The sequence below is a fragment of the Macrotis lagotis genome, chromosome 7 (assembly GCF_037893015.1).
Source record: "Macrotis lagotis isolate mMagLag1 chromosome 7, bilby.v1.9.chrom.fasta, whole genome shotgun sequence".
NCBI classification, from domain to species: Eukaryota; Metazoa; Chordata; class Mammalia; order Peramelemorphia; family Peramelidae; genus Macrotis; species Macrotis lagotis.
The window spans coordinates 94,288,158-94,315,010 of NC_133664.1; the positions used below are offsets into that span (position 1 = coordinate 94,288,158).

The 26,853-nt window shown below is 45.7% G+C and overlaps 1 protein-coding gene across 1 annotated transcript; it reads left to right on the top strand.

The window, feature by feature from the left end:
* Nucleotides 1–2,973: 2,973 nt before the first annotated feature.
* GBX1 (gastrulation brain homeobox 1) lies at nt 2,974–26,698 on the top strand. Its single transcript, XM_074195092.1, has 3 exons — nt 2,974–3,142; nt 3,201–3,743; nt 26,157–26,698. The coding sequence occupies exons 1-3, from the start codon at nt 2,974–2,976 to the stop codon at nt 26,696–26,698; spliced, it is 1,254 nt and encodes a 417-aa protein (XP_074051193.1).
* The last annotated feature ends 155 nt before the right edge of the window (nt 26,699–26,853 follow it).

Below are 26,853 nucleotides of genomic sequence, written 5' to 3' on the forward strand. Positions count from 1 at the left end.
CTGGGTACAGTCAACTTCAACAGGGAATTGATATGCTCAGGCTTGAGTTGGGGCACCTCTTATTTCTTCATTGTGCTAAAAAATGTGCCTATCCAAACTGTCTTTTTGGATTTCACTGACTGTAAAACCTGACCAAATTCAGGGTCATAAGAAAATAATACTCTAGTCTCTCAGATGAATCCTGGAGCAATTGCAAATCAAGACAGTTCAATAACACTTATGTAGTTCATTATGGTTTACAAAGCTCTTTCCTCAGCACAATCCTATGAGACATGGAGTTCCTACAAATATTCCCCATCTTCTAGATGAGGAAATTCATTAAAATCCCCTCCTATGCCTCATGTTAGAATAGAAGTGACTCAAAGACGATGCCAGTAGACACCTTCTAGAGAAGGTCCTACCAAGCTGGAAAGCATGAGACCAGTAAGTCTATCTGTCATGAGTGATCTAGCATAGCCATGTTCCAAGAAACTCATCAGAAGGAAATGAATTCTTCCATCACATCAGCTCTCAAAGACTCTCTATTAAATCATAATACCAACCAGAAATATGTACATCTAGAGTTGAGGTACAGAGAAGTTAAGCAACTTCCCTATAAATTACAGTTATCCCAGTTTAGAACCCAAGGTTCCCATGTCCAAATCCACTTTTTTTTTTGTTTTGTTGTAAGGAGGTACCAAAGCTGATCTTTCAAAGATTCCAATTATGTGCAAAATTTGGGCTTTATTAGATGCTGACCAGAGAAAGACTGCTCATTACGTTGATCTGCTTTGAGCCTACTTTGACCTCCTTTACCAGGTTCTAAACCTCAATAAATCAGCCTGGAATCAACCTAAAAATTTTCCTCTGGACTAGCACAATGACTTCAAGGTTGGAGGAATGTTACTGAGTGAATGAAGGTTACAGCCTTTGGATATTTTCTTAGCCTCCAAGGTTAGACCTATCCCTTTCTCTTGCTCTCTGACATCGAGGTTTTCATCTGAACCAATACTCCTCCCCACCCTGATCTCCGTGGGTCTGTCTGATTTGAGTGTCCTAACTAGCCTGTCTAGCTTTACCTCCTCCTTAGCTCCCTGTTTCCCTACGGATCTGCCTCTCTCACCCTAGCTGGTTTGGTTCTATTCCACGCAGCCAGGCTCGGGTTTCCCTTTCTCCATTCGACTAGGGTCTCTTTCTCTTGACCAGCCATAGCCTCCCTCTCTTGCCTGACCCTCAGCCTGGAAGCCCTGCCAGGCCGGAATTCTCTGCCTTTTGCTCTGTGTCAACTCTATGGCAATGAGTCTCGAGGAGGGGGAAGGGGAAAAGGCGCCGCCGATTCTGTGCCTGAAAGCGGGGGGAAGGTGAGCAGAGTCATCTGCAATTAGCGGATAATTAGCGCCGCTGACCCTTGGGGCTCATCAGCGCTCGCAGGGCCGGCCCCCAGCAATCAGCCGGGGCAGGTCGAGAGTGTCAGGCCCGGGAATGAATAGGGCTCATCAGCGGCGGGAGCCAGGGAGCCAATCAGGGAAATTAATAGCAGAAGAGGGAGGAAGAGAGGGAGAAGGAGAGACAGAGACAGAGACACCCAGAGACAGAGGGAAGCAGGGAGAAAAATAGAGGGAGACGGTACAAGACGGGAGTTGGAAGAAATAGGGTGTGGGATGGAAAAAGGGATGGAGGGAAAGAGCCCTGTAAATAGGATCTCGAGAGGGAATGGCAGAAACGCTCGGAAAGAAGACAAAAAGGGAGGAAAGGAACATCTGAAAGAGTGAGAAAGAGAAGGGAGGCTGAACGTTCATTTTGGACACAAAACACATCTGTAGCTGTATCTATATATCCATCTATAGCTATATCTATCTACATGCATATCAAAAGGGGAGAGAGAGAGAGAGAGAGAGAGAGGAGAAATTCTGAATAGATGAGAGACTGAGGGAGGAAGAGAAAGATTGAGAGTGACAAAAGAAGATAAAGGGAGAAAGAGGAGGCCTGAGGAGTGGAGAGAACGAGAGTGAAGGAGAGAGAGTGTGTGGGAGTGTGTCTTGGAGGGGGTGGTAACTTTTTAACTAGCCCTCTCCCTTCTCTCTCTCTCTCTCTCTCTCTCTCTCTCTCTCTCTCTCTCTCTCTCTCTCTCTCTCTCTCTCTCTCTCCCCTCGTTTTCTAGCCTAGAGCAGGAGGGGGAAAGGGCATGTGGCAGGAATGAAGGAGGGGAGCCGTCCTTTGCCAGGAGGGGGCATAGGAGCGCGGACCTCTGTCCCCCTCGGCCTCACCTAGTACTTTGGAGAGCGGCATCACCGCTTTAGGCACGTGATGGGGGTTCAGAGGGAAAATCCACTGGAAAAAAAAAAGCCTAAAAGTGGAGTGAAAGGAGTTCGGACGAGACGGGGACGAGTTGCGGGAACCTGGGTTTGGGTCATGCGGACATGTGGCCCACAATCCAAATCCCGCTCGGCCCGTGGGGCCCGGTTCCAGACCTGCCTGGGTCTTTGCTGCATCCTCAGGACAGACTATGCCTAGATGGGGGGGGGCCTGTCTATGCCCGATGCCTCGGCACCCCACTTTCTTCTGCGGTCCCGCTCCCCCATCCTGCCGCTGCTCCTTTGCGAATTTCCGTCCCGCCGCCGGAGCCCCCACCTCTCTTCACGCGCTGCCCCGGCCCCCCCTTCCCTCGGGGGCCCCCCCTTCCCTCGGGGGGCCCCCCTTCCCTGGCTCCCCCCGTCGTGCCCCCTAGCCGAGTCCCCTGGGGCCCGCGATGGGGGGGGGGACCGTCACAGCAGCTGCCGCCGCCTCCTCGGCCGCCACAAACTTTCACAAAGCGGCGGTGTCCGGCCTCATCAATCTCCATTAATAATAGTTGGTTGGGCCGCGGGGGGCGGGCGGGCGGGGGTCCCGGGGGCCGGGCCGGCCGGGAGGCTGGGAACTGGCTCTGCGGAGGGATGGGGGAGCCGGGCGGCGGCGGGCGGAGGGAGGAAGTGAAGCGTAATTTGAGGAAGATGGATGAGTCCGGAGGGCGACACCCCCAGCCCGCACGCCCGCCCCCTCCCTGCTTATGAGAGCGAGCGAGCGGCGGCGCCCGAGCCACAGCGCGCCGAGCCCGCTCCCCGCAGCCACCTCCGGCCCGGGAGGGGAGCGAGGGCGCGGCGGCCAGGGGAGCAGCCGGCCGGCCGCCCCGCGCGGGGCCCGGGGCCCGGGGGCGCCGCAGCTGCACCCCCGGGCGGGCGGAGCGGCCCGAGGGGGGCCGGCCCGGGCTCGGGGCGCCATGCAGAGGCCCGGCGGCGGCGGCGGGGCCGGGGGCGGCGCGGGGGGCCAGGGCGCCGCCTTCTCCATCGACTCCCTCATCGGGCCGCCCCCGCCGCGCTCCGGCCACCTGCTGTACACCGGCTACCCCATGTTCATGCCCTACCGCCCGCTGGTCCTGCCGCAGGCGCTGGCCCCCGCGCCCCTGCCCGCCGGCCTCCCGCCCCTCGCCCCGCTCGCCTCCTTCGCGGGCCGCCTCACCAACACCTTCTGCGCGGGGCTGGGCCAGGCCGTGCCGTCCATGGTGGCGCTCACCACCGCGCTGCCCAGCTTCGCGGAGCCCCCCGACGCCTTCTACGGCCCCCCGGAGCTGGCCGCCTCCCGCAGTCACCCGGAGCCCGGCGGCCGGCGCCCGGAGAGCGGGCCGGAACCCGAGGAGCTGCCGGCCGCCAGGGAGAAAGCCGCCGAGCCGCCCCCGCCGCCCCCGCCGCCGGCGCCGCACTTCTCCGAGACTTTCCCAAGTCTGACGGGTAAGGTCTCGGGGCCGGCCCGGGCACCCCCAGGCAGCGGGCGGCCCCCGAGGGGCACCCCGGTTTCCTGCTCGGGGGGCCCCCGACCGGCCACGTTCCTCCTAACCGGGCCCCGGGTCCCCCCCCCGCCCCCCCCGCCATAGGCACACAGACGGACACCGGCTCCCCAAACTGCCCCGACGTCCAGTCCCGCACCTTCCCTCCCCTAGGGCCGCCCGCCAGTCCCCCTCCTTCCCGCGCCCGGACCCGGAGCTGGGCCCCGCCCAACCCCCCACCCCCCCCGCCTCCATTCACGCCCCCCCACACACACACAGACACCCCGGACCCCCACCCCACTCCGCTCTCCCGAATAGAGCCGCTGAAGTGGAGGCAGCGGCGGGAGCCCGGGGAGGAGATCGGGGGGGTGTGGGCATCGCTCGAACTAGAGCCCCGAGCGGGAGGGGCTTGGGGGGAGCCGGGAACGGCGGTTTCAGGGTTTCGGGGTGTGTCTGGGTTGACCCGGGGCGCCTGCCGGTGGCGGTGAAGTCTCAGGTTGCCCCGCCTTGAGTCGGACTGGTGGGATGGGGCTGGACGGGGCTCGGCTGGCTTGGGGAGGGGTGGGAGGTCGGGGGCCGGAATTGTGGAGAAGTCAGAGGAGATGTCGAGGGATGCTCGGCGAGCTTGGGTCTGCTTCAGAGCCTAGATGCTGGGGTCCCCCCAGGGGCTCGGGAAGCATCCTCGGCCCTGCCGTGGCCCTGCGCTCCCTCGCTGACCCTGCTCCCGGCCCGCCTCCCACCAATCCGTATTTTGGATCCGCGGGAGCCGGGGGTCGGGGGGCCAGACTTCTCGGAGGAGGCCAGGGACGTGAGAATCCCCGCTCTCCGCCGCGAAGGTCTGGGCGCCACTTCCCTCTGCTTTGCCAGCCTCTCCAGCAGGAGCACGAGAAGGGTTGCTGCGGCTGCTGCATTCCTTCTGGCTGGACGAGGGACCCAGCTCCAAGTGCCTGAGAAGTCAGGGCAGCCTTGTGGGGCCTTCAACTTTCTGGCAGTGGCGCTGGGGGGAGGGGCCGGTGTCAAAGAGAGGAAGGAGCTGCATTTTAGGCCAAGAGAAATTAGAGTCTGATTGTCTCAGGGATGACCAGAGATGGGGTGGAAGTGCCGAAGAGCTGGAAGTGGTGGACAGGGTGGTCCTGCCCAGGTCTGCAAAGGTCCCAGAATAGTCCTGGGGTGGGGTCAAGGAAAGGCGCAGGATCGCCCCAGGGATGATGAGCACCCAGGAAGAAATGAAACTAAATGAAGCCAGTGGGAAAGGGCTTCAACAGCCCAGGCAAGTAAACTACAAGCTAGTGAGAGGTGGGACAGAAGATCAGAGAGAAGCTAGGCTAGTAGAGCCGAGGACAACACTGCTTTACATCAGAGGAGAGTCCCTTCCCTTCCCATCTTTTCCCTTCCCTTCCCTTCCCTTCCCTTCCCTTCCCTTCCCTTCCCTTCCCTTCCCATCTTTTCTCTTCCCTTCCCTTCCCTTCCCTTCCCTTCCCTTCCCTTCGCATCTTTTCCCTTCCCTTCCCATCTTTTCCCTTCCCTTCCCATCTTTTCCCTTCCCTTCCCATCTTTTCCCTTCCCTTCCCATCTTTTCCCTTCCCTTCCCTTCCCTTCCCTTCCCATCTTTTCTCTTCCCTTCCCTTCCCTTCCCTTCCCTTCCCTTCCCTTTCCTTCGCATCTTTTCCCTTCCCTTCCCATCTTTTCCCTTCCCTTCCCATCTTTTCCCTTCCCTTCCCATCTTTTCCCTTCCCTTCCCTTCCCTTCCCTTCCCTTCCCTTCCCTTCCCTTCCCTTTCCTTCCCTTCCCATCTTTTCTCTTCCCTTCCCTTCCCTTCCCTTCCCTTCCCTTCCCTTCCCTTCCCTTCCCTTCCCTTCCCATCTTTTCCCTTCCCTTCCCTTCCTCTCTGGTTCTGACTCTAGTCTATGTTTTGGACTCTTTTTCTGGCAACAGATGGGACTGACTGCAACCACAGTCAGAGGAAAGAAACGGAGCAAAGGGGAGAAAGATGAAGGACTAGGTTAAAATAAGTAATATTGCCATTCGAATTATGGTGGCAATTTGGAGAGGAAAATGTTTTAGGATTGGCAGGAAGGAGAGGTTCCTACAAATATTCCAAAGGATATGTTGTACTGAATAAAGGATAAGGAAAGGCATGACTTTTATCAAGATATTGGGCAAGAAGAGTCCTGTTCCAGAATTGATGGTCAAAAGAGAAATATTTATGCTGGGAGAATGTGATGAGAAGGGAAGGGGAGGGAGAAAATTCCCACACTGGAAGTAGCATGAGGCAGAAGAGTACTGAAGATGGTGTCCTCTGTTCAGAGATGTGAATTCTGTGTGTGCAATGGAAGGGAAGAGTCTTGTATTGAGACAACCTCTATAAAGGAGGAATGGGAAGGTGGGGAACTTGTACTGAGATAGACAGGAAGAAGTGGTTTCTTCAGGGAGCATTTCAGGAGAGTGATGGATATAACTCCTACTGGGGAATGATGGATGTCAGTAGTCTGCTCTGGGTCTGGGACTGTTAGAGGAGAATAGCTTGTCTTGGAGGTGTGCAGGAGAGATGTATCAGTGAGTGGAAAGATCAGCAGGAGAAATGGGGTGGTTCTTTTCCTGGGAGGGAAAGGGGAGCATTTCCATGACTCAAGGGAGAGAAAGAATTGAAGAAGACTTAGTATGGGTAGGGAAGGAACTTGAGGTCTGTGCTGTATGTGTATGGGGGGAGTGGGGGGGGGGAACAGGTCTTGAAAACTGGAAGAGAGGTCAGGATTGGGAGACAATAAAAAAATGAGTCCCTACTGAGAAGAGAGATTTCTGTACTTGAAATGATCCCAGAGCAAAGATTGACCTGGGAATGATGGAAGAGAAACTCCTGTACTAGAAGAAAGAGCCATGGTGGGTCTGGATCAGCAGTAATGGGAAGGGAGGCCAATATTGGGGGGAAGTTAGTGAGAGATCTTTTCATTTGGAGAGGCTGGGAAGCAGAGAGTTTACTGGGAGTGGTAGAAGACAGCACTTTTCAACAGGAGTGATGGAGAAGAGCAGAAATGCTATGGCATTTGTCTGGGTCAGGAAAACAATTGTATTGGAAGGAATAAAGGAAGACATCGGTGTACCAGAAGTAATGGAGTAAAGCATGTACTGAGAAGGGTGGTTTGAAAAGAATTCCATTTTACAAAAAGAGAATGAAGGGGGTGACTGGGGAGAGGACTCAGTGCTTTGATCTTTGCCCCACTGCCCCCAATTCAAAACTCTCCCTTATCACTCTGAGTTACAAAGCCATGGGAAAGAGAGAGAGGCTGAGCAGTGATGAAGACAAAGCTCTGTTGTGGGAGGGATGAGGAGGAGGGAGCTCTGTATTGGGATGGATGTAGGATCCTCAGTATATCAGGAGTGATGATGAGGGAGCCTCAAGAAACAAATATACTGGTGCACAAGGTTGTTTATGTGACTATGAGAAATATCTCTGTAATTAAATGAACATCTATTAAGTACCCCCCCTCATGTGCAAGGCAAATGCTCCAGGTTCTGGAGAAGCAAAGATGACAAATGACCCAGTCCTCGTCCTTAGTGATTCACAATCTAGTAGGGCAGGGGGAAAAGACATTCATAAAGAAATATGATAAAAAGTTAGAATGTGATCAAAGTATAGGAAAAGTCACATGGCGATTTCCAGAGGGCAGGATCAGGCAAAGTTTCATGAAGGAGTTGGCACCTGCAAGTGATAGAAAAGGACTTTGTAGTGTGAATATCATAAAAGAATCTTCATAGTAGAAGTGATGGGGGGAGAAAATGGCATATTGGGAGAAATGATGCAGTGATTCCACTTGGAGCAAAGTAGAGGAGAACTTTATATTAGAAATGATTGGGTAGACAATCCTGTCCAAGGAATGATAGGGGAAGATCTCCTGAGAGCAATAAGATAAAAACTAAGTGATATTGGGGGGGGGGAGTGAATTGATGTATTGGAAATAATGGGAGAGAGAGAGAGAGAGGTCAGTACTGTGAGAGATGGGGAGAGAAGCACTTGTATTTGGAGTGATGGAGAGAAAAGCACTAAGGTTTGGGAGATAGAGAGTGAGAGATGATAATGAAAATAACATAGGAGGCATCAACATAGTGGAAATCATTGAGCAGAAAGGTAAACTGGAAGTGATTTGGTGAAGAGAGATCTGACTATACAGGGAATGATGGGGAAGGCAACTCTCTGCTGGGACTGATGAGGAACATGCTTTCTTATCGAAAATAATGGAAGACAGGGGACATACATCAGGAAACCAGAGGGGCTTTGGGGAGCATGATGTTTACATTTCAAATGTTGTGAGATCAGCACCACACTGTGCAGTCAGAGGGCCTTCTAGATGCCCACCAATTGATTCATTGTCTGGGCACCAATGGTGACTATCAGAACGTGACTTTTAGTTATCAGAGAGAAACAGGGAATGCTAAAGTGATATGCAATCAGCAAAAGAATCCTATTGGCAGTCCTGAGGACTAGCGCTACCTTGGGAATGATATTGATCAGAGAATTCTTTCCAGGGGGCTTCAGAATGGAGCCCTTTCAGCATTGAACAGAGGTAGAAAACTCTCCACTGAGGATGATGGGAAAGTGGAAGCCCAGATAGCATGATATAAATCAGGGCTCTTAACCTGGGGTTCATGGACTCCCAGCAGTCCGTGGTTCCATTTCAGAGAGCCATTGAATTTAGATGTTAAAAATTAATCACAGGGTTACTTTTGCTAATCTCTAACTGAAATTTAGCATTTCCCTCAGTGATTTAAAAACATAAAGAGAAGGGGAACATAATCTTCACCAGACTGCCAAAGAGGTCTGTGACACACACAAAGAGTTAAGAACTCTTGCTATGAGAGAAATAAATACCTCGGTTCTGGTCCTCACTCTGCTAACTAGCTATGTGATTTTGAACAAATCATGTAACCTCTCTGGTATCCATAAAACAAGAGGGAGGGGACTGGATGATTTCTAAGTTCCTTTCTAGATTCATAGATTAAAATGGTTCTTTGCTTTCAAAATAATAGTTTAGGGAAAATATTCTGTATGGGGAATGGCCAGAAGGGGAAATGTTAAGCCTAACACAATGCACTACAATGGAAAGAGTGCTGGGCTTGGAGACAGGGAATGTGGACTCAAGTCTCATCTTTAACATTTTACTTATTGTGTGAGACCATGGGCAGATGACTTAACCATTTTTGAAACTCAGTTTCCTGAATTCTGAAATGGAGATAAGAACACTTGTAGTGCTTGCCTCAAAGGATGCTATAATGATTATTTGAGATGGTGTTTATAAAACACTTGGGAATCACTAAAGCTCTCTTTACATGTCAGTTATTGTTGATAAAGAAGTACAGGCTTCAGTTGGTGGTACTGCAGTAAATGAATTATTTGAGAGGACAGAGAGATGAGGAAGGTGCTCCTTCTTTGCAGTAGCAAAGGGAAAAGAAGTTCTATATACCAGAAGGAATGAGGAAGTTCAAGCTCTGCTATTGATAGTAGTGGAGGAGAGAGCTCTGAATAAAAGAATGATGGAGTTCCACTAGAAATGGAAACAGAAATATGTAGAGAAGAGCATGCTTGTATTCAAAGTGGAAAGCATGAGTGATCTATGCTGATTACAGGGGAAGAAGAGGCAATATTGATATGGATATTATTGTACTATGAAGGACCAGAGAAAGATTCTCTTATAGAGGGGAGAAAATATCATATACTGAATGTAATGTGGAGGAAAGTTCCTCCTAGGAGTCATGGGGAAGAGTTACATAATGGAAGCAGAGAGAGGTTGCTATGAAAGTAAAAGGAGCTCGACATGGTGGCACATACCTGTAATTTCTACTACTGGGGAAGCTGAAACTGGTGGATAGCTCGAGATGAAGGGTCAGAACTTTTTGTTATTGTTCAGGTTTTTTTAGTCATGCCTGACTCAGTAACCCCATTTAGGGTCTTCCTGGCAAAGATACTGGAGTACTTTCTTCTCTGGTTCATTCTACAGATAAAGAAACTCAAGTAAACAGGTTGTTCAGGGTCATACAACTGGTGAGGCCAGATTTGAACTCAGAAAGATGAATCTTCCTGTCTCCAGGTCTCCACTGTGCCACCTAGGTGCTCCCATAGGACTAAAAGTCTATTAGGTATCCAAAATAAGTCTGATTTCAATGTGGCAAACCCTCAGGAGCAGGGAATCACCAGGCTTCCTAAGTAAGGGTGAACTATCTATCCCAGGTCAGTATTGGACTGGATCAAAAGTTCTTTGGCAAAATCAACAATGATATCAGTAGGATTGCACCTCCAGGCTAGGCAAGATAGGAAAAGCCATTCAAAGAAGGAAAGATGGGAAAGAGGGAGAGAAGGTGGTAGGGAGGAAGGGAAGAAGGGAGGAAATGTGGAGAAAAGAAGGAAGGGAGGGAGGGGAGAAAAGAAAGTGGGAGGAAAGGAAGGTGGAAGTGAGGAAGAAAAAAGGAAGGAAGAAAGGAAGGAAAGAAGGGAGGGAGGAAGGGAGTAGGGAAGGAGAGAATATAGAAAGGAGGAAGGAAGAAAGGAAGGAAGGAGGGAGGGAAGAAGGAAGAACGAAAAGGAAAGAAAGAAGAGAGTAGGGGAGAAGGAAGAAAAAGAAAGAAGGAAGGAAGAAAAGAAAGCAAATGGGACTAGGAAATAAAAATTGTCTTCAGACTGAAGTATGATACACTGAATGTACTTAGGTGCTTAATAAATTAATAAACATTAACATATTGAACAAATTAAAGGAAAATCACTTCATTGGTTTGGCCCTCTATTTCTTCATATGTAAACATAGAGAATTAGGGTAAATTATCACTAGGATCCCTTTCAGCTACCTCCAAATCCTATGATCCTATGTTTATTGAATATAGTATAAGGAAAGATAATATGGCTTGCTACAGTTATTTTGTTTCTTTTTTCTTTGTTATAGCAAAGTTTTATCAAATAGGTGGAAGTATGGAGGAGATAAGTATAATGATGGAAAGGTACTAGGAATATTGGGTTAAAGAGATCCCTGTCCTGGGAGTCATAAGGGAAAACACTTTGAATTGGGAGTTGTTAGAGAGCAATCAAGCTTAATAAGGGATAGGAGGAAAAAGACTAAACCAATAGCTATGGGAAGGACAGAAAGCTCTGTGGGAGAAATTGAAAGAAGAGAGCTCTCATCTAGAAGCAGTGGCAAAATTTTAATACTCTGGGAGGGAGGGAATGGAAATTATATTGGAAGAAATGGGAAGGACGGACCTTTGTACTTCTAGTGCTGATGAACAGGATCAGTAATGATATTGATGAGCGAATTCCATATTAGAAGGAGAAAATGTAGGAGAGCTTCATTTTCTTCTCATTGTATCTAGAAATATGATCATGCTTGAAGGTAGGAATTAAGAGTAATATGACAAGACTGATGTGCTAGGAGTAGTTAGAAGAGGTCCTTATATCAGGGGTGGCAGAAGATTGACTTATATTGGTAGCTTAGGAAAGAATGTCATAGTGGGAGGAGGGAAGACCCAACCACTCTGGTATTGGGTGTGAAGGTATTTCTTGGTAGACAAAAAATAACATGGACTATGGTGCCCAATGTTCTCTTTAACTGAGAGAATACTGGGTCTAGTCCGAGACTCTCAGATGCCAATATTATTGCTGCTACTCTCTTATAATAATTACTGCACCAACAACCATAATAATAATAATAATAACAATAATAATAACTAGCATCTTTATGTTGCTTTAGCGTTTGTACCTTACATAAGCATTCATTTGGTCCTCACAACAAACCCTGTGAAGTAGATATCCCCTTCGGATGAGGAAATTGAGGCTGAGAAAGGCCAAATTAATCACATCAAGTTTCTAGGGCTAATATGTTCTGTCTTCTTTCCTCTAACCCCAACCTTTACTTTTTACACCAAGATGTGAACAAATCTCTATATCCCTTAGTTTCTCCCAGATAGGGTTGGGGGGGGGAGTAGGGATAGGATGGGATCAGATGGGGTGGGGAGTATTTACAAAGAACTTTTATTGGATGAATACGAAGAAAATAAAATAAGAGAAAAAAACCAAAAGGCAAACAATTAAGCATAAAAATAAGGGGACCAATTAATTACCTGTTGAATTCCAACATAATAAAAATAGTAGTAGTAGTAGTAGTAGTAGTAGTAGTAGTAGTAGTAGTAGTAATAACTAGAATTTATTTAATGCTTTAGGATCTGGAAAGGACTGTGATACATTATTTCATTTGATCCTCACAACTACCACTCTGTGAGGTATTATCACCCCCATTTTACAGATGCAGAAACTGAGACTGTGCAAGGTTAAGTGACTAGTCTAGGGTCATTCAACTGGTCAGTATCTGAGTTATGATTCAAATTCACTTCTGCCTGACTCCAAACCCAATACTTTATCTAGTGTATAATTGAGCTAGAGTAAATAGATTAGAGAGATATATAGACATATTCTTAACTAAAATGTTGTTTTATGGAAGATATTTTGTACAGAGTTCAGATAGGAGAGAGATACTTGATTGATTGTGAAACTTTCAAGAAGTTCTTTTTCCAGGATGACATCTCTCTCACTGATCACAGAACCTCAGTGAGATCCACGGTCACTTGAAAGTGACCTAGCAATTTGCACTGCAAAATCCAAGTGGCTGCATTTGATGAGCAGAAAAGGCTCATCTGAAAAATAACTCTAGTCTCATGAAAACGACCCACAGAACTTAAAGGGGCAGATTGCCTCTTACTTCTAGTCTAAATTTAACCTGGGTTGAGTATTGTATTGAACGAATGTAGTAATGACATCTCTAGTCTGAAATATTCCTCCCCCTGGTCGGAGGGGAGGCTGGATGATGTGGTAGATATTATGTTGACCCTGGAGATAGGAAAACCTGAGTTTAAATCCACTCTGGTATGTTTTTCATGAAAGGGCTCTGAAGTAGGTTGCTAAGGCTGTGTGGTGTTGTGGTGTAATGGAGTGAAGAGTGGTTTGGGGTTCATTTCTGACCCCCATGCTCCTTAGCTATGTGGCCATTTCAATCAAATTCTAGACCTCAATTTCCTCATTTATAAAATGGGAATAATAATATGTACTCCACCTCAAAGGGCTGTTTTGAGGAAAGTGAACCTTAAAGTGCCAATGAAATAAATTAATTGTTAATAATGGTTCTGTCCCCAGGGAAAATTCAGATTCATCATCTTCTACTCTAACTAACATTGACATCTGATTTAGCTCTATGGCCTCTTTTGGAGGCTTCCATTATTCTTGGTTTGCCTCCAGCATGATTACTGCTTGACTGCACCCTAGGCCATCTTCATTTCCTTTCCCATTTCAAGACTCACAGCCTCCTGTAGGACCTCTCACTAAATCTCAGTTTCTGGTCTTGAGCTATAGCTAGTTCTCAGCCCATTGGTAGAGCAAAGAGGATGGACAGACTTTGGGGCTAATAAACATTCACCCCTTTCCTGGGTCAGATTATTTTGTCTGTTTGATGATTTAGGCTCAGGTGCCCTCAGAGAAGTTGCTTTCTAGAATCCTACAATATCACCACAACTTTACATATACTCTCTAGTAATAAACAGACAGTGTAGTAATAACACCACTTAGTAAGAAAAAGATTATTTTGTCATAGACTAGTGACAGGGAAAAATCGGGGCTGTCAAAGATGGAGGAGAAAAGAACAAAGTTGAAGTGATCTGGTAAAATTCTGCAGTGTTTATGTGGGATATGTGACTCTGAAATGAGAGATAGAGGGAGGACTCTGAATCACAAGGAAGGACTAAGAATAATAGGAAGTAATGGGAGACAGATCACTTCATTGTGCTTATCAGAAGAGAGAGACACACAGAGAGACATAGAAATAGTAGGGGGGGAGTAGAGAAAACAATTTTGTCTTGTTGGACTTAGGGAAGAGAAGTACTAGAAGAGATGGAAGATCTATTAATATAATGGAAGGGATGGGAAAGAAGAAATTCCTAGAATGGAAGGGGGAAAAAAACGAAACTGTCAGTTGTGGAGAGAGTTCTATAGACAACTGTGTGAATTCAGACAAGTCAGTTTCCCTCTCTGGGTCTCAGTTTACTGAGAATTAAAATGAAGAAATTGGATGAGATTATCTCTAAGGCACCTACTTGTAACATTCTAGGATTTTTAGCTTGATTAGAAAGATCTCCAGCAACAAATTTGTTGAACAAAGTTGTCCTATGCCTGGAAGAGTACACCAGAAAAGTGGAGAAAATTGACAAATACGGTGCTATAGAAAGAAAGCAGGCTTTAGGGTTGTTCAGAGAAGTTGTTTTCAAATATCTACTTTGCCTGCTAACTGGGTGCCTTTGGATAAGTTGCTTCTCTTGGTCTTCTTTTCTCATCTATAAAATGAAGAGTTTGGGCTAAATGATCTCTAACATTGTTTCCACTTTTAAATCCCGTAATTCCCGGCCTTGGTGTTGGTTTGGGAGAAATATTAGTACGCTTAGAATTAAATTTGATTCAACAAACATTAAGTGCCTACTATGATCCAGTACGTAGAAATGACAGAAATGGAATGAAATTTAATTATTTAGCAGAATGTATACACAGATAAATAATAATATCTGCATCATACAACTCCAAAAGGAAGAGAGTGTTTGTAATTGGGAAAATAAAGAAGTATCTTGTTAAGGGTATGACCCAGGCTTCCTCAATAGGGAAGGGATCTTCCCTTTGAGGAGGGACCTAGTGCCATGCTTCACAGGGGCTCCGCATTCTGAAGGCTTCCATAGAATTGAACTACCTATCATTCTAGAGGGGAAAAAGTATCTCATAGGAGGTATGATAAAGCTATGTTACCGGACCTTCTTGACTCATGCCTGAGAAAATCTTTGCATTGATTCATTCAATAAGAATTTATTGATAGCCTGCACTGTACTAGGCAGGGGAAGGAAAAATGATACATGGAGTTTACTGTAACCTCAAAAGATTCTCTAAAAATGCATCCTTATGCTTTAGTTTTTTCCAACACAGGTAATAAAAGTTTTTCAACTATATGTCATTAGAATATATCCTTTTTATTTCAAAAGATCTTATATTATTCTGGAATTAGATGGAGAATGATGGTTGAGAAAGTTTTTCTTTAATATTTCAAATCATAAAGAAGAGAGGGCTCTACTTGTAATAAAAGGGATGGTTCTTATCAACAGTAATATTGGAGAAATCTCAGGTTAATAGAGCCAGACATGACCCTCAAAAAAAACTACAAATTAGAAACAATTAGACCTAGATCTATTCCACTTCCCTCTCTGTGTCTTTCTTCCCATTTTGGGCTTCATCTCCACCCCAAGGGGCCATTCCCTCATTATGCTCTTTGGGTAATACCTTAGAAAAGTCATAGGTATCCTTTAGGAGTCCCTCAGACTCCCAAACTAGCTCTTTTCTCTTTCTTTCCCCAAATCAAAAGTCTCCTTCCCCAGTGCCAGGTTGGATTTTAACAGATTTTCAGAGGCAAGCAAGTTGATTAAATTGATTCACACTAAAATGTGAAAGACTAATAGTCTTTCCAAGGTTATTTGCATTTTTAAAGAAGAAGAGTTTGTCACAGTCTGAAGTTAAATCAGATCTGTGATTCCTTTGAGTTCAAAAAGTAAAGCAAGGAATTTCAGACAGAGTTGAGGAGAGATTTTATCACTTCCCTTTACTATTAGATGAACATTTTAATTTCTTGTTACACCAAAAAGGATGAAAGCGACAACTATATACCATCCTATCAGTGTTAGCAAGGAAAAAAGCACCATACTGGGCCTGCTGGAGAGAGTTGTCCTGGGAGTGATTAAGAGAGACATTAATACAGTATGAGCCATTCAGTGGAGAGAGCTCTGTAATGAGGAGAAGGAAGGGGAACAATCAAGATGGGACAGAGAGTTCTATAGACAAATGACGAGAAGAGAGTTCCTTATTGGAATTAATGTTTGAGTATGGGTGGAAAGGGGAGAAGAGATGTTTAAACTGGTTATTATGGAAATGAAGGGTCCACATTGCAAATGATGGGTTTAAAACTTCTTTAGAGAATCCTGGGGAAAGATGCCATTATGGCAAATGTAGTAGAAGAAGCACTGATGAAACAGACAGACAGACAGAGAGACAGAGAAACAGAGAGAGAGAGAGAGAGAGAGAGACAGAGACAGAGAGAGAAAAAAAAGAGAGAGTACTTACAATGATTTTGAAAGATTCTGAGAATGCATACTTATGGTTTGTTTATTTCCATCACAGCTAGTAAATTTTTCAACAATATGTCATTAGACCACATCCTTTGTTTTCAGAAATTTTATTCTATTCTGGAATTAGATAGATGGTTTAATGGCAGAAAGAGAAAGGAGAGAGAGAGAGAGAGAGAGAGAGAGAGACTAGGGACTACAAATGAAGGAGAAAGCAACTCTATACTTGGTTTGAGGGGGAAGAAAAGTTTGTATTGAAAGAAATGGGGCAGCTAGGTGGTGTAGTGGATAAAGCACCAGCCCTGGAGTCAGGAGTACCTGGGTTCAAATCTGGTCTCAGACACTTAAAAATTACCTAGCTGTGTGGCCTTGGGCAAGCCATTTAACCCCGTTTGCCTTACAAAAACCTAAAAAAAAGAAAAAAAAAGAAATGGAGTGATGAGATTAAAAAGTATAAACAAATAGAATAAGAATCTTAAAGTTGGAACAGCTAGTGCTAAGAGATCATCTGCTCTCCTGACTCTCATTCTCCTGGTAGAGAAAAAGCCTGAGAAGTGAAGGAATTTTCTAAGAGTTACACTGTTTATAAGTGTCAAAGGTGGACCTGGAACTGAAGTTCTTTAAAGACAGAATTTGTCTTGCCAATCATACTGCTTCTTTCTCTGAGAATAATAAGAAACGATGAGACATTCCATCTGCATTGGAGCTCTCTGATCTTGGAGATATGGGAACTGAGGTTAAATCCTGGTTCTGTCACTTCTAGTCTCGGTTTCTTCAACTGAAATATGAGGTAACTGTAAGCATCCTTAGAATTTTAGGTCTACATTCCAGTGATCATGGAATGAATTAGTTTCCATCATCTGATGATGGGAAAGTTAGTAAGCACATAGAAAATGAATTTCTGAAATATAAAAGTTCAGTAAAATCCCTTCCTGAAGATTAAAATCAATGTTTTCTCTGGGAAATAAGGAGATATAAGTTGGGATATATAAGAAGGATGGATTGTCAGTGCTGAAATTTCTGGAAGAACCTGAGTTTTTAACTGAAAGTGATAAGGGGATGCTAGGAGAAGACACTTTGTTTTGAGAATAATAGGGAGAATGGACCAATGGAAGAGGCACAGAAGAAGGACTCAGGAGACCTAGGTCCTTTCACCAAGCTGTGGGATTTAGACAAGTTCCTTAACTTTCTTGTGCCTCAGTTTCTTTATCTTTCAACTGGGAATAATATTAACTGTTCTACTTTATGGAGTTGCTTTTTCAGGATTGCTGCAGGTAGTATAGTAGAGAAGAATGAGTACTATGATCAGATTCAAATTGAAGTCTTAATACTTTAATAACTATGTGAGCTTGAGCAACTCATTGAAATGGTTAAGGTGGCCAAGGATAGGAAAATGGGGAAAAAAGATCCAGGTAAACTCTGACAAGTCAGAAAAATGATAGGAGTTGGGGAAACTGGGGTTGGATGGGACAGCTCCTAAGGTCCTCTCCAGTTCTTACTTGTGAATAAAAGGAGATAGATAATAGTTAAGAAGGAATTCAAAGAAGAAGGGAGCTACAGCATAAAGAAGGATTTTGGTGTAGTCATAAGAGCTGGCTTAAGAACTGGGAAGATATGAGTTCAAATTCTACCCCAGACATACTATATATTTGAACCTGATGAAGTTACATAATTTCTCAGTCCACAAACAACTAAGACTTATAAATTACAGAGCAGTGTCAATCTACATAGATAGGAGCATCCTCAACTGGAGTTCCCATGTCATTGAAATCAGAGATCTGGACAAGAAACACTCTTGGGTCAATGTACTCAAATTTGATCTCATCTCTAAAGTGCTAGCATTGTAGAAATATTACTGAATTTCTGATTAGGTGTTATTAGTAGAAAGAGCTCTTCTGAATGGGAAATACTTGGGGGGGCATCTAGGAGAAGAAGATGCTTGTATTCAGGAGGCAAGGGGTAGGATTCTGAACTGGGATTAATGGAGAGAGAAAACTTACTATATTGACTCAGAGGGTAAAGCCCATCACTGGGAGACCTGAAAAGAGTAATGGATGGGATGTAGAAAGATCTATGTTGTACCTAAAATTGATGGGAGTGAGTGACATGGAAATATGGGCATGATGGTGAGAAGAGAATTACATCCTGGAAGGGAACTTGTCATTGTAAATGAAAGGAGAGAATGTGAATAGAACAGGGAAAGAGCCTATCCAGGAATGATATGAAAGCAAAAATTCTGAATGGGCAATGAAGGAAGATAATCTACTCATTATGAATGATGGATAGAGTGTTTTTTTTGTTATTGTTTTTAGTACTGGTATTGATGAGGAAGGAAATTGGAATGGAGAGGCTTATTCACAACAATGGGAGAGAAGAAGAGAATTTTTCTCTGAGAGTGAGGGGGGAGGTGTTATAGAGAAGTGCTCCTGGGAATAGTGGGCAAAAAATTGAGAAGAGAAAGGAATTGTTTTTTTCACTGGTAGGGAAAACTGTACAATAAGTCTAGGTCTGTAAGGTTTGAGTTGGGAAGTGTCAGGCAGATGTCATGGGGACAAGAACTGTAATATTTGGGGGCAAGGAGAAGCAGGGTCAGGATGATTTCCAGGTACTGGGAATCTAAATCAGTTCTCTCCACTCCCCCTGCCCCCAGTGGTTTCTCACCTCTGCAGCACAAGTCCATCATTCTGTAGCCAGAGTTGTGGAATGCCCTAACATCAGATCATGCCAGGCAGTTGTCCTCTGGCCAGTTGAAGATCACTTACCAGGAATTTCTTGACCTTTTGTTATCTTCTTAGTCTGACCTCCCCTATCATGAGAAGATATCTCTCTCTTTAGCTGCTTCTCCTTCCCCTGACCCTTCTGCAGCTGTAGCCAGCAGAACAGACCTTTATATGATAGAAGCATCACTACCCAGTACTTGGGGAGAATGAACTTTTTTTTTTGCCAAGAACCCCACAGGAAAGTTGGATCTGGATTCATACTTTGTCCTTCACAGGGCATGGTTTCTTGGTGGGAGGAGAGCAGCATCTAGCAGAAGTCCAGCTGAACATTGACATGTCTTCAGGACCACTCTAGATCCACACTCATTCCTCTCTTGCCTGATAATTGGATTTCTCTTTCCCAATACCCAAACCATAGGATTCATCTCCAGGAAGCAAGCTTGTTCTCAACCCAGTGTCTTTCTCCCTTCATCTTTATACACCAAGGATGGGGTACTTCTTAGCAACCAATCTCTTTCTAGGATTGGGCTTAAGTAGATCCAAAAATCAATCAGGAATTTTTTTTTTGTACTTAAAAATTTTATTTATTTTGAGTTTTACAATTTTTCCCCCTAATCTTACTTCCCTAATCCCACCCCCCACAGGAGGCAATTTGCCAGAATTTGCATTGTTTCCATGGTATACAGTGATCCAAATTGAATGTGATGAGAGAGAAATCATATCCTTAAGGAAGAAAAATAAAGTATAAGAGATAGCAAAATCAGACAATAAGATACCTGTTTTTTCCCCCTAAATTAAAGGTAATAGTCCTTGGTCTTTGTTCAAACTCCACAGTTGTTTCTCTGGATACAGATGGTATTCTCCATTGCAGACAGCCCCAAATTGTACCAAATTGTTGCACTGATGGAATGAGCAAGTTCATCAAGGTTGATCATCACCCCCATGTTGCTGTTAGGATGGTACAGTGTTTTTCTGGTTCTGCTCATGTCACTCAGGATCAGTTCATGCAAATCCCTCCAGGCTTCCCTTGAATTCCTATCCCTCTTGGTTTCTAATAGAACAGTGTTTTATTAGTGTTCTAATAGTGTTCCATGACATACATATACCACAGTTTGTTAAGCCGTTCCCCAATTGAAGGACATTTACTTGATTTCCAATTCTTTGCCACCACAAACAGGGCTGCTATGAATATTTTTGTACAAGTGATGTTTTTATTCTTTTTCATCATCTCTTCAGGGTGTAGACCCAGTAGTGGTATTTCTGGATCAAAGGGTTTGCACATTTTTGTTGTCCTTTGGGTGTAGTTCCAAATTGCTCTCCTGAAAGGTTGGATGAGTTCACAGCTCCACCAACAATGTAATAGTGTCCCAGATTTCCCACAACCCTTCCAACAATGATCATTGTCCTTTCTGGTCACATTGGCCAGTCTGAGAGATGTGAGGTGGTATCTTAGAGAAACTTTAAATTGCATTTCTCTAATAAGTAATGTCAATTAGGAATTCTACAAGGAACAAGTTCCAACTTAGACACTCTGGGCCAACATCTTTTAAGGGCTTCCAAACCTGACCAAATAATCCCCCTAAAAAGTGTCAACAAAATGTCGGGAAGTCCAGTATGATCCCACCAATCCTAAGAAGTTTTACTCAGGTTGAAGGATCAACTTCAATCCTGTCTTTCACAAGGTCCTGTCCTTTTTTTGATTGGAAAGAGTCAACTCAGACCCTGATTGATGTCATCAGATTTCAGTCTGCATGTCTCTGAGGAAGAGAATAGCCCTTCCTAACCTGTAATCAGTTTCTCATGGTCAGAGTCATGGGTTTCCCATCTTCCCAGTTCCTATTAGAATTCTTATACCTAAGGGCAGCTAGGTGGCGCAGTGGATAAAGCACCAGCCTTGGAGTCAGGAGTACCTGGGTTCAAATCCGGTCTCAGACACTTAATAATTACCTAGCTGTGTGGCCTTGGGCAAGCCACTTAACCCCGTTTGCCTTGAAAAAACCTAAAAAAAAAAAAAAGAATTCTTATACCTAGAAGACAACATCTTGGAAAGAAAATATAGGACTCCTATTAGCTCAGGTGAAACTGAGCTCTTTCATTGAAGCGGTTAGGATGTCCTGCCCCTCCGCTTTGGGACCCATATCATTCATTGTGGAAGAATGGAAAAAGCACTAGCTCTTTGTATTGAAATCCTTCTTCTGTGACCTTGGGCAGGTCACAACCTTATTGGGCCTCATATTTCTGAACCATAAAATGAACTTTGAGGTCCCTTCCAAACCTACCATAGTTTGGTCTGTAGGCAGCCACAAGTACGACTTACCTGTTGTCAAGGATGTGTGGGCATTTGTATTTGTGTGTGTGTGTGTGTGTGTGTGTGTGTGTGTGTGTGTGTGTGTGTGTGTGTTATTTCCAGGAAGTCCTTTACCTGTCTGAAACTACTCAGTCAATCAATCAACCAAACAACAAATATTTATTAGGCACCTATTGTGTGCGACACACAATTCCAAGTAGTGGAGAACACAGATACAAAAATGGGATGGACCCTGGTCTCAAGGGAACTTACTTGCTGTAGAGCAACCTGGGAAACAAGGAGAGGACAGAACAAAACAAGTCTGGGAACTGGATGAGGAACTGGATCTGGAGGAGGAAGAATGAACTCTTCAAGGCCAAAAGGTTAGCAGGATACAATATAGAGGACACAGTAGGTACCCATGAATGGAATAAGAGAGGTTTCAGTTGTTTGGGGAACAGGAGCAAGCATTAATGAAGCACTCTTGCCCGACCCATTGCCTGGTGCCAACAGGAAAGAACAACAGGAGTGAAAAAACCTGGATTCTAGTTCTGCTCTGCCAATAACTTGGATTTGTGATTTTAGGCAAGTCATCTCATTTCTTTTTTTTATTTTTAGTTTTTGCTAGGCAATGGGGTTGAGTGACTTGCCCAAGGTCACACAGCTAGGTCATTATTAAGTTGTCTGAGACTGGATTTGAACTCAGCTACTCCTGACTCCAGGACTGGTGCTCTATCCACTGTACCACCTAGCCACCCCCATAAGTCATCTCATTTCTTTCAGCTTCTGTTAGTTTCCTCATCTGTAAAATGGTTTTGGATTAGATGATCACTCGGGTTCCTTTTAGCCTTGACTTTCTATGATTTCAAACTCCAATCAAACCAGTATTTTTTTTAAAGTGTTACAGGTTTTCCTCATCTCTCAGATTTTGATCTGATCTCACCACCCCATATATTATCCTTTTGATTTTCCCAAAACTCTTTGTCCCTCTTCCCAATTTTCTTCCAGTCTGATATTTTGCCTTTTCCCTCTCACATGGCCCATATTTCCATCACTGGTCTCTACTCTGCTTCCTATCTGCCTTTTCTCTGCTCTTTTCTCCCCACTCCTCTCCACCTCCCCACCTTTCCTTACCTGCTCCATGACCCCATACCCAATATCATTTGGATTCTAGTGTTAAGTCACATCTTTGAGGACACAGAGAAACAAATATCCCCTCTGCTTCATAGCTTCAGATACAGCAGTTAGCTGGGACTGGGGGCGGGTGTGTGGAATTCTCTTCTCAATCATCTTCAGTTTAGATTTATTGAGCATCCCTCAGGTGCATGGAATGATACTAAGTGACTTCTCCCTGGAAGCCTTGAGATCCAGCCCCTGGGTCTTCAGCAGCTGGTTTTTCAGATATCATAGCTGCAGTTTGGGGCTAGATCTGACTAGGTTTTTTTTTTTAAATATAAAAGCTAGCAATTTTTTCTATTTTTACATTACAAACAAAAGGCAAACACCGCTTTCCTTTCAATAGTGGTCAGATTGCAGAAGGCTTTCAACACAATACTGACCTTTTGTACATAAGGTGGGTTGATCAAGAAACAAAAGAATGACTAGAAGGAAAGGAAAGAGGAAATCAAAGAAGGAAAAAGATCAGAGATCTTAAGGAGAAGCTGAAAACTGAGGCAGCATGGCACAGAAGATTGTGCTTTATTGGCCATTTGCATCTGATATCGGTTCTGCCACTTATGTATATGAACTTGGGAAGGTCACTTCAATCTAGACCTCTTTCCTCATTTGTAAAATGAGAACATTGGAATAGATAGTACTAAGATGCCTTCCAGCTCTCTCTGTGGAAGAAAATGAGGTAGAGACCAAAGTAAGAAGTCATTTGTGGGGCTGGGAAAAGCCAGTACTTCTAAATCATTACCTCACTTCATTTCTCTGGGTCTTAGTTTCCCCCTCAATAAAGTGAAGGGATTGCACTAAATGACTACAAGGTCTCCAGTCCTAACATCCCTATCAGTCTACTGCTATGCCAGATTTATGAAAGGGCGAAGTAAAAGGTGGAATAAAAGAATAGGACTAGTATTACTGTAAAGGAGAAAACATAGGGTAAGGGTTAGTGGCGGATATTGAACCCAATATGTATGAAAAGTAAAAACTGAGGACATGGAAGATAAGGGGTTGGGGTGAGTGAAAGTTGAGTGCTGGTGGAGAATGAGCAACTGGGATCATGGGAAGAATGGATGCAGTTGTTGGGGTGGGAATCTCTCCAGGGTATCAATGACCCAGGTTGAAGAAGAGGTCCTTCCCAACTGTCTTCTGTGAAGCTGGCTAAGATGGAGTGGAGAGTGGGGTTGTGAGCTGTGAGCTCCTGAAGAGCAGAATCCCTCTTCTGCCTTTCTTTATATCCTTAATGATTAGTGCAATCCATGAACATAGTTAATCACTTAATGAAAGCACATTGATTTCATTTGACATGATATGAATTGGGGGACCTAACTGAATGGCGAATGTAGGAATGACTTCCGAGGTAAAGAAGTAAGTATACGTGGTACCAATCTGGGAAATGGAACAACTCTTGTCCTGTACATGGCAGCTGTAAAGATGGACACCGGGGCCTTAATATAAGGTCAGGGATGGGGAATGAAGAGGAGAGGTCAAGGCAAACTCTGACTACAAGAAAAATGAGAACACTCAAATATACCTTATTACAAAAAGGGGGACTCCAATTTCCCTCTTAAAATCTAACTATGGATTTGATTACATATTAGATTTTAAGAGGGAAATTGGAGTCCGTCTTGAGGAAGGATAATTTGGAGATGTAGTAGAGGAGAGTTCTATTTGGGATAGAAGGGTGGCCTAGATTTTCCAACTCTCCAAATTGTACTTTGGAGAGGTAAAATAACCTGCAATGTGTCACTCTATTCCCTTCCATTTCAATAGGGCAGCTTTGGATGGCACTGGGTATGGGAGATGAGGGAAGAAAGCTTCAACCTGGTGTGGAAATAGTTTGGGATCTGAACTCAAAAGAGGTGGATTTGAATAGTGGCTATCTTACTTAGCTGTGGGACTTGGGACAAGTTACTCAATCTTTCTAGGCCTCAGTTTCTTTATTCTTAAGATTAGGTTAAGGTAAGATGATTTCTGAGACACCTAGCTCTGGGTCCTATCATCTCACCCAAACTCAATTTATTGTTTTGTTTTTTAGTTTATAGATTTCAAGAAGATAGGTCAATCAAAGTAAAAAATTGTTGTGGACAATTGGTTGGAAATAACAGGGTTAAAATTGATCTCTAATCCCTTTAGCTCTAGGATTCTTTGATATGGACACAGTGCTTCCAACTCATCATAATATAGAAAACTTTCAATGACGATCACCTAGCTTTTACCTCAGATTTGGACTGGATTCTTTCATATATCCATATGCATTCCCAACTCCTCCTTCACACAATAATTTCTTTAGTACTCATTATTAGTCACTTTCTGGATTACTGAGGACCCTCAGATTTCTCTCTGATCTTTTCACCATCTTCCTGCTAACTCAGACTTCCAGAATAAGGTATTATAAAAGTAAGCAGGAAAAAGTGTTTGGATGAAATCTTCCCAAGTTGTAAGAAATTCTGATAAAATCTCTGATAGAAGATCAGAAGATTTAAAATAATTGTTAAAATAAAGTCTTAGAACCGTATGTAAATTTAAAATATCCATGTTCTTCTGTGAACAACTGGGAATCCATTAGGCTTTGCTTCTTTTTTCAATAGATCCCTTTTTGCCCCCTCCCCTGACCTCAGTCCAACCTCCTTTCTATCTTTTTTCCTCTCCCTTGCCCCAGCTAATGTGCCAGGTTCAAGAAGTTCAAAATTCTGAATCTAAGCAGAAAAACAGCTGTATGCTCTGTTTAGGCAGGAGGACTAGAAATGAGGGTTCCTGGGAAAGAAAGATGTATTTCTCAGGGATTGGGACAAAGGTTGGATTGGAAGAGGATGAGAATGGGGATTAAGGGTTGGGAAAGGAAATAATTGCACCAGTTCCAAACACTGAGATGAGGTGGCATGTGCTTAGAACTACCATGTTCTGAATGGGTCCAGTCTCCCCTGTGGAGGAGCTCCCCAAAGCCTGACAGGCAAGGGATTGTCTCTTGAGTGCATTTCTTGGCCCCCTTAGTTGGAGGATGGTGAAAATAGGGAAGGGAGATAAATACCTCTTGCCTTCCCTTACTTTAAGCAGAAGACAAATCGTTCCCTTCTTATATAGTTAAAGATCTCTGAACTTGGAATTAGAAGACCTAAGTTCTAGTTCCAGGTCTAAACCAAGTCTAAGGGTCTTCTTTTGTAAAAGGAGCATAGTTATACTGGCACTATCCAAGATTATTGTGATGCAAATAAAAATGGATGTAAACTATAAACAATGTGCTGCAAATCCAAGACGCTATTGCTATCCCTAGTGAGAAGGGAGCTGTCCCGACCTTTGGGTTCCAGATCTGACTACCCGCCTTGCAAAGTGGAGCTGCTCCAGGTGGGTTAGAAGGCAGGAATGGGAGCTAGCAAAGGGTCTGAGCCTTGGAAGTCTGGGTCTGGAGAGGCAGGCAGAATGAAGAGAAGGAGCTGGGTCCCTGCTGCCTGGCTTTGGGGAAGAATTGGGAAGGGTCATGGGTAGGGAGAGAGAATGGGATGTGAGGGTGAGGGACTTGAGGGTCCCACTTTTGGGGAAAGCCCTGGGCTAAGATTTTTTGTGCAACACGATGGCTATTGACCCATCATACCTTGTCCTTGTGAGATCTTTGCTGGTTAATACCTCTTTCCCTATTTCTCTCTGTTCCTTCCCTTCTCCCCTCCCCTTGTTCCCCGTCCTTGCTCCTTTCATCCGTCCATCCGTCGAACCTTGCCCCTCCTGGCCGCCTGTCCCCCCGACCCCTCCCGGCTGCCCTCTGTCCACCCCTCCGAACCTTGCCCCTCCTGGCCGCCTGTCCTCCCCCGACCCCTCCCGGCTGCCCTCTGTCCACCCCTCCGAACCTTGCCCCTCCTGGCCGCCTGTCCCCCCCGACCCTTCCCGGCTGCCCTCTGTCCACCCCTCCGAACCTCGCCCCTCCCGGCTGCCCTCTGTCCACCCCTCCGAACCTCGCCCCTCCTGGCCGCCTGTCCCCCCGACCCTCCCCGCTCCCCGTGTCTGCCCCCCCTGCGGGCCGGCCCGCACCCCACAGCGGAGGGGAAGGTGTACAGCTCGGATGAGGAGAAGCCGGAGGCGCCGTCGGGGGAGACGGCCGGCAGCGAGCCGGAGGAGGAGGGCTCGGGCGGCGGCGACAGCGAGGACGACGGCTTCCCGGACGGCGCCTCGGGGGGCGCGGCCGCGCTGCTGGGGCCGGGGCCCAAGCTGAAGGCGGGCCCGGGGCCCGGGGCCCCCGAGGGCGGCGCCCCGGCGCCGGGGGGCAAGAGCCGGCGGCGGCGCACGGCCTTCACCAGCGAGCAGCTGCTGGAGCTGGAGAAGGAGTTCCACTGCAAGAAGTACCTGAGCCTGACGGAGCGCTCGCAGATCGCGCACGCCCTCAAGCTCAGCGAGGTGCAGGTCAAGATCTGGTTCCAGAACCGCCGGGCCAAGTGGAAGCGCATCAAGGCCGGCAACGTCAGCAGCCGCTCGGGGGAGCCCGTCAGGAACCCCAAGATCGTGGTGCCCATCCCCGTGCACGTCAACCGGTTTGCCGTGCGCAGCCAGCACCAGCAGCTGGAGCAGGGCGCCCGGCCCTGAGGCCGCGCAGGGCCCCCGGGGCCCCCAGAGACCGGACACGGTGCCTAGACGGGGGGCGGACCCCCTCCCGGTTCCTTATTTATTGTGTGTCAAGTGTACATACGGAGCGGTGTGTGTGTCTGTCTTTCCGTCTGCGCCCCGGGGAGGGACGGGGA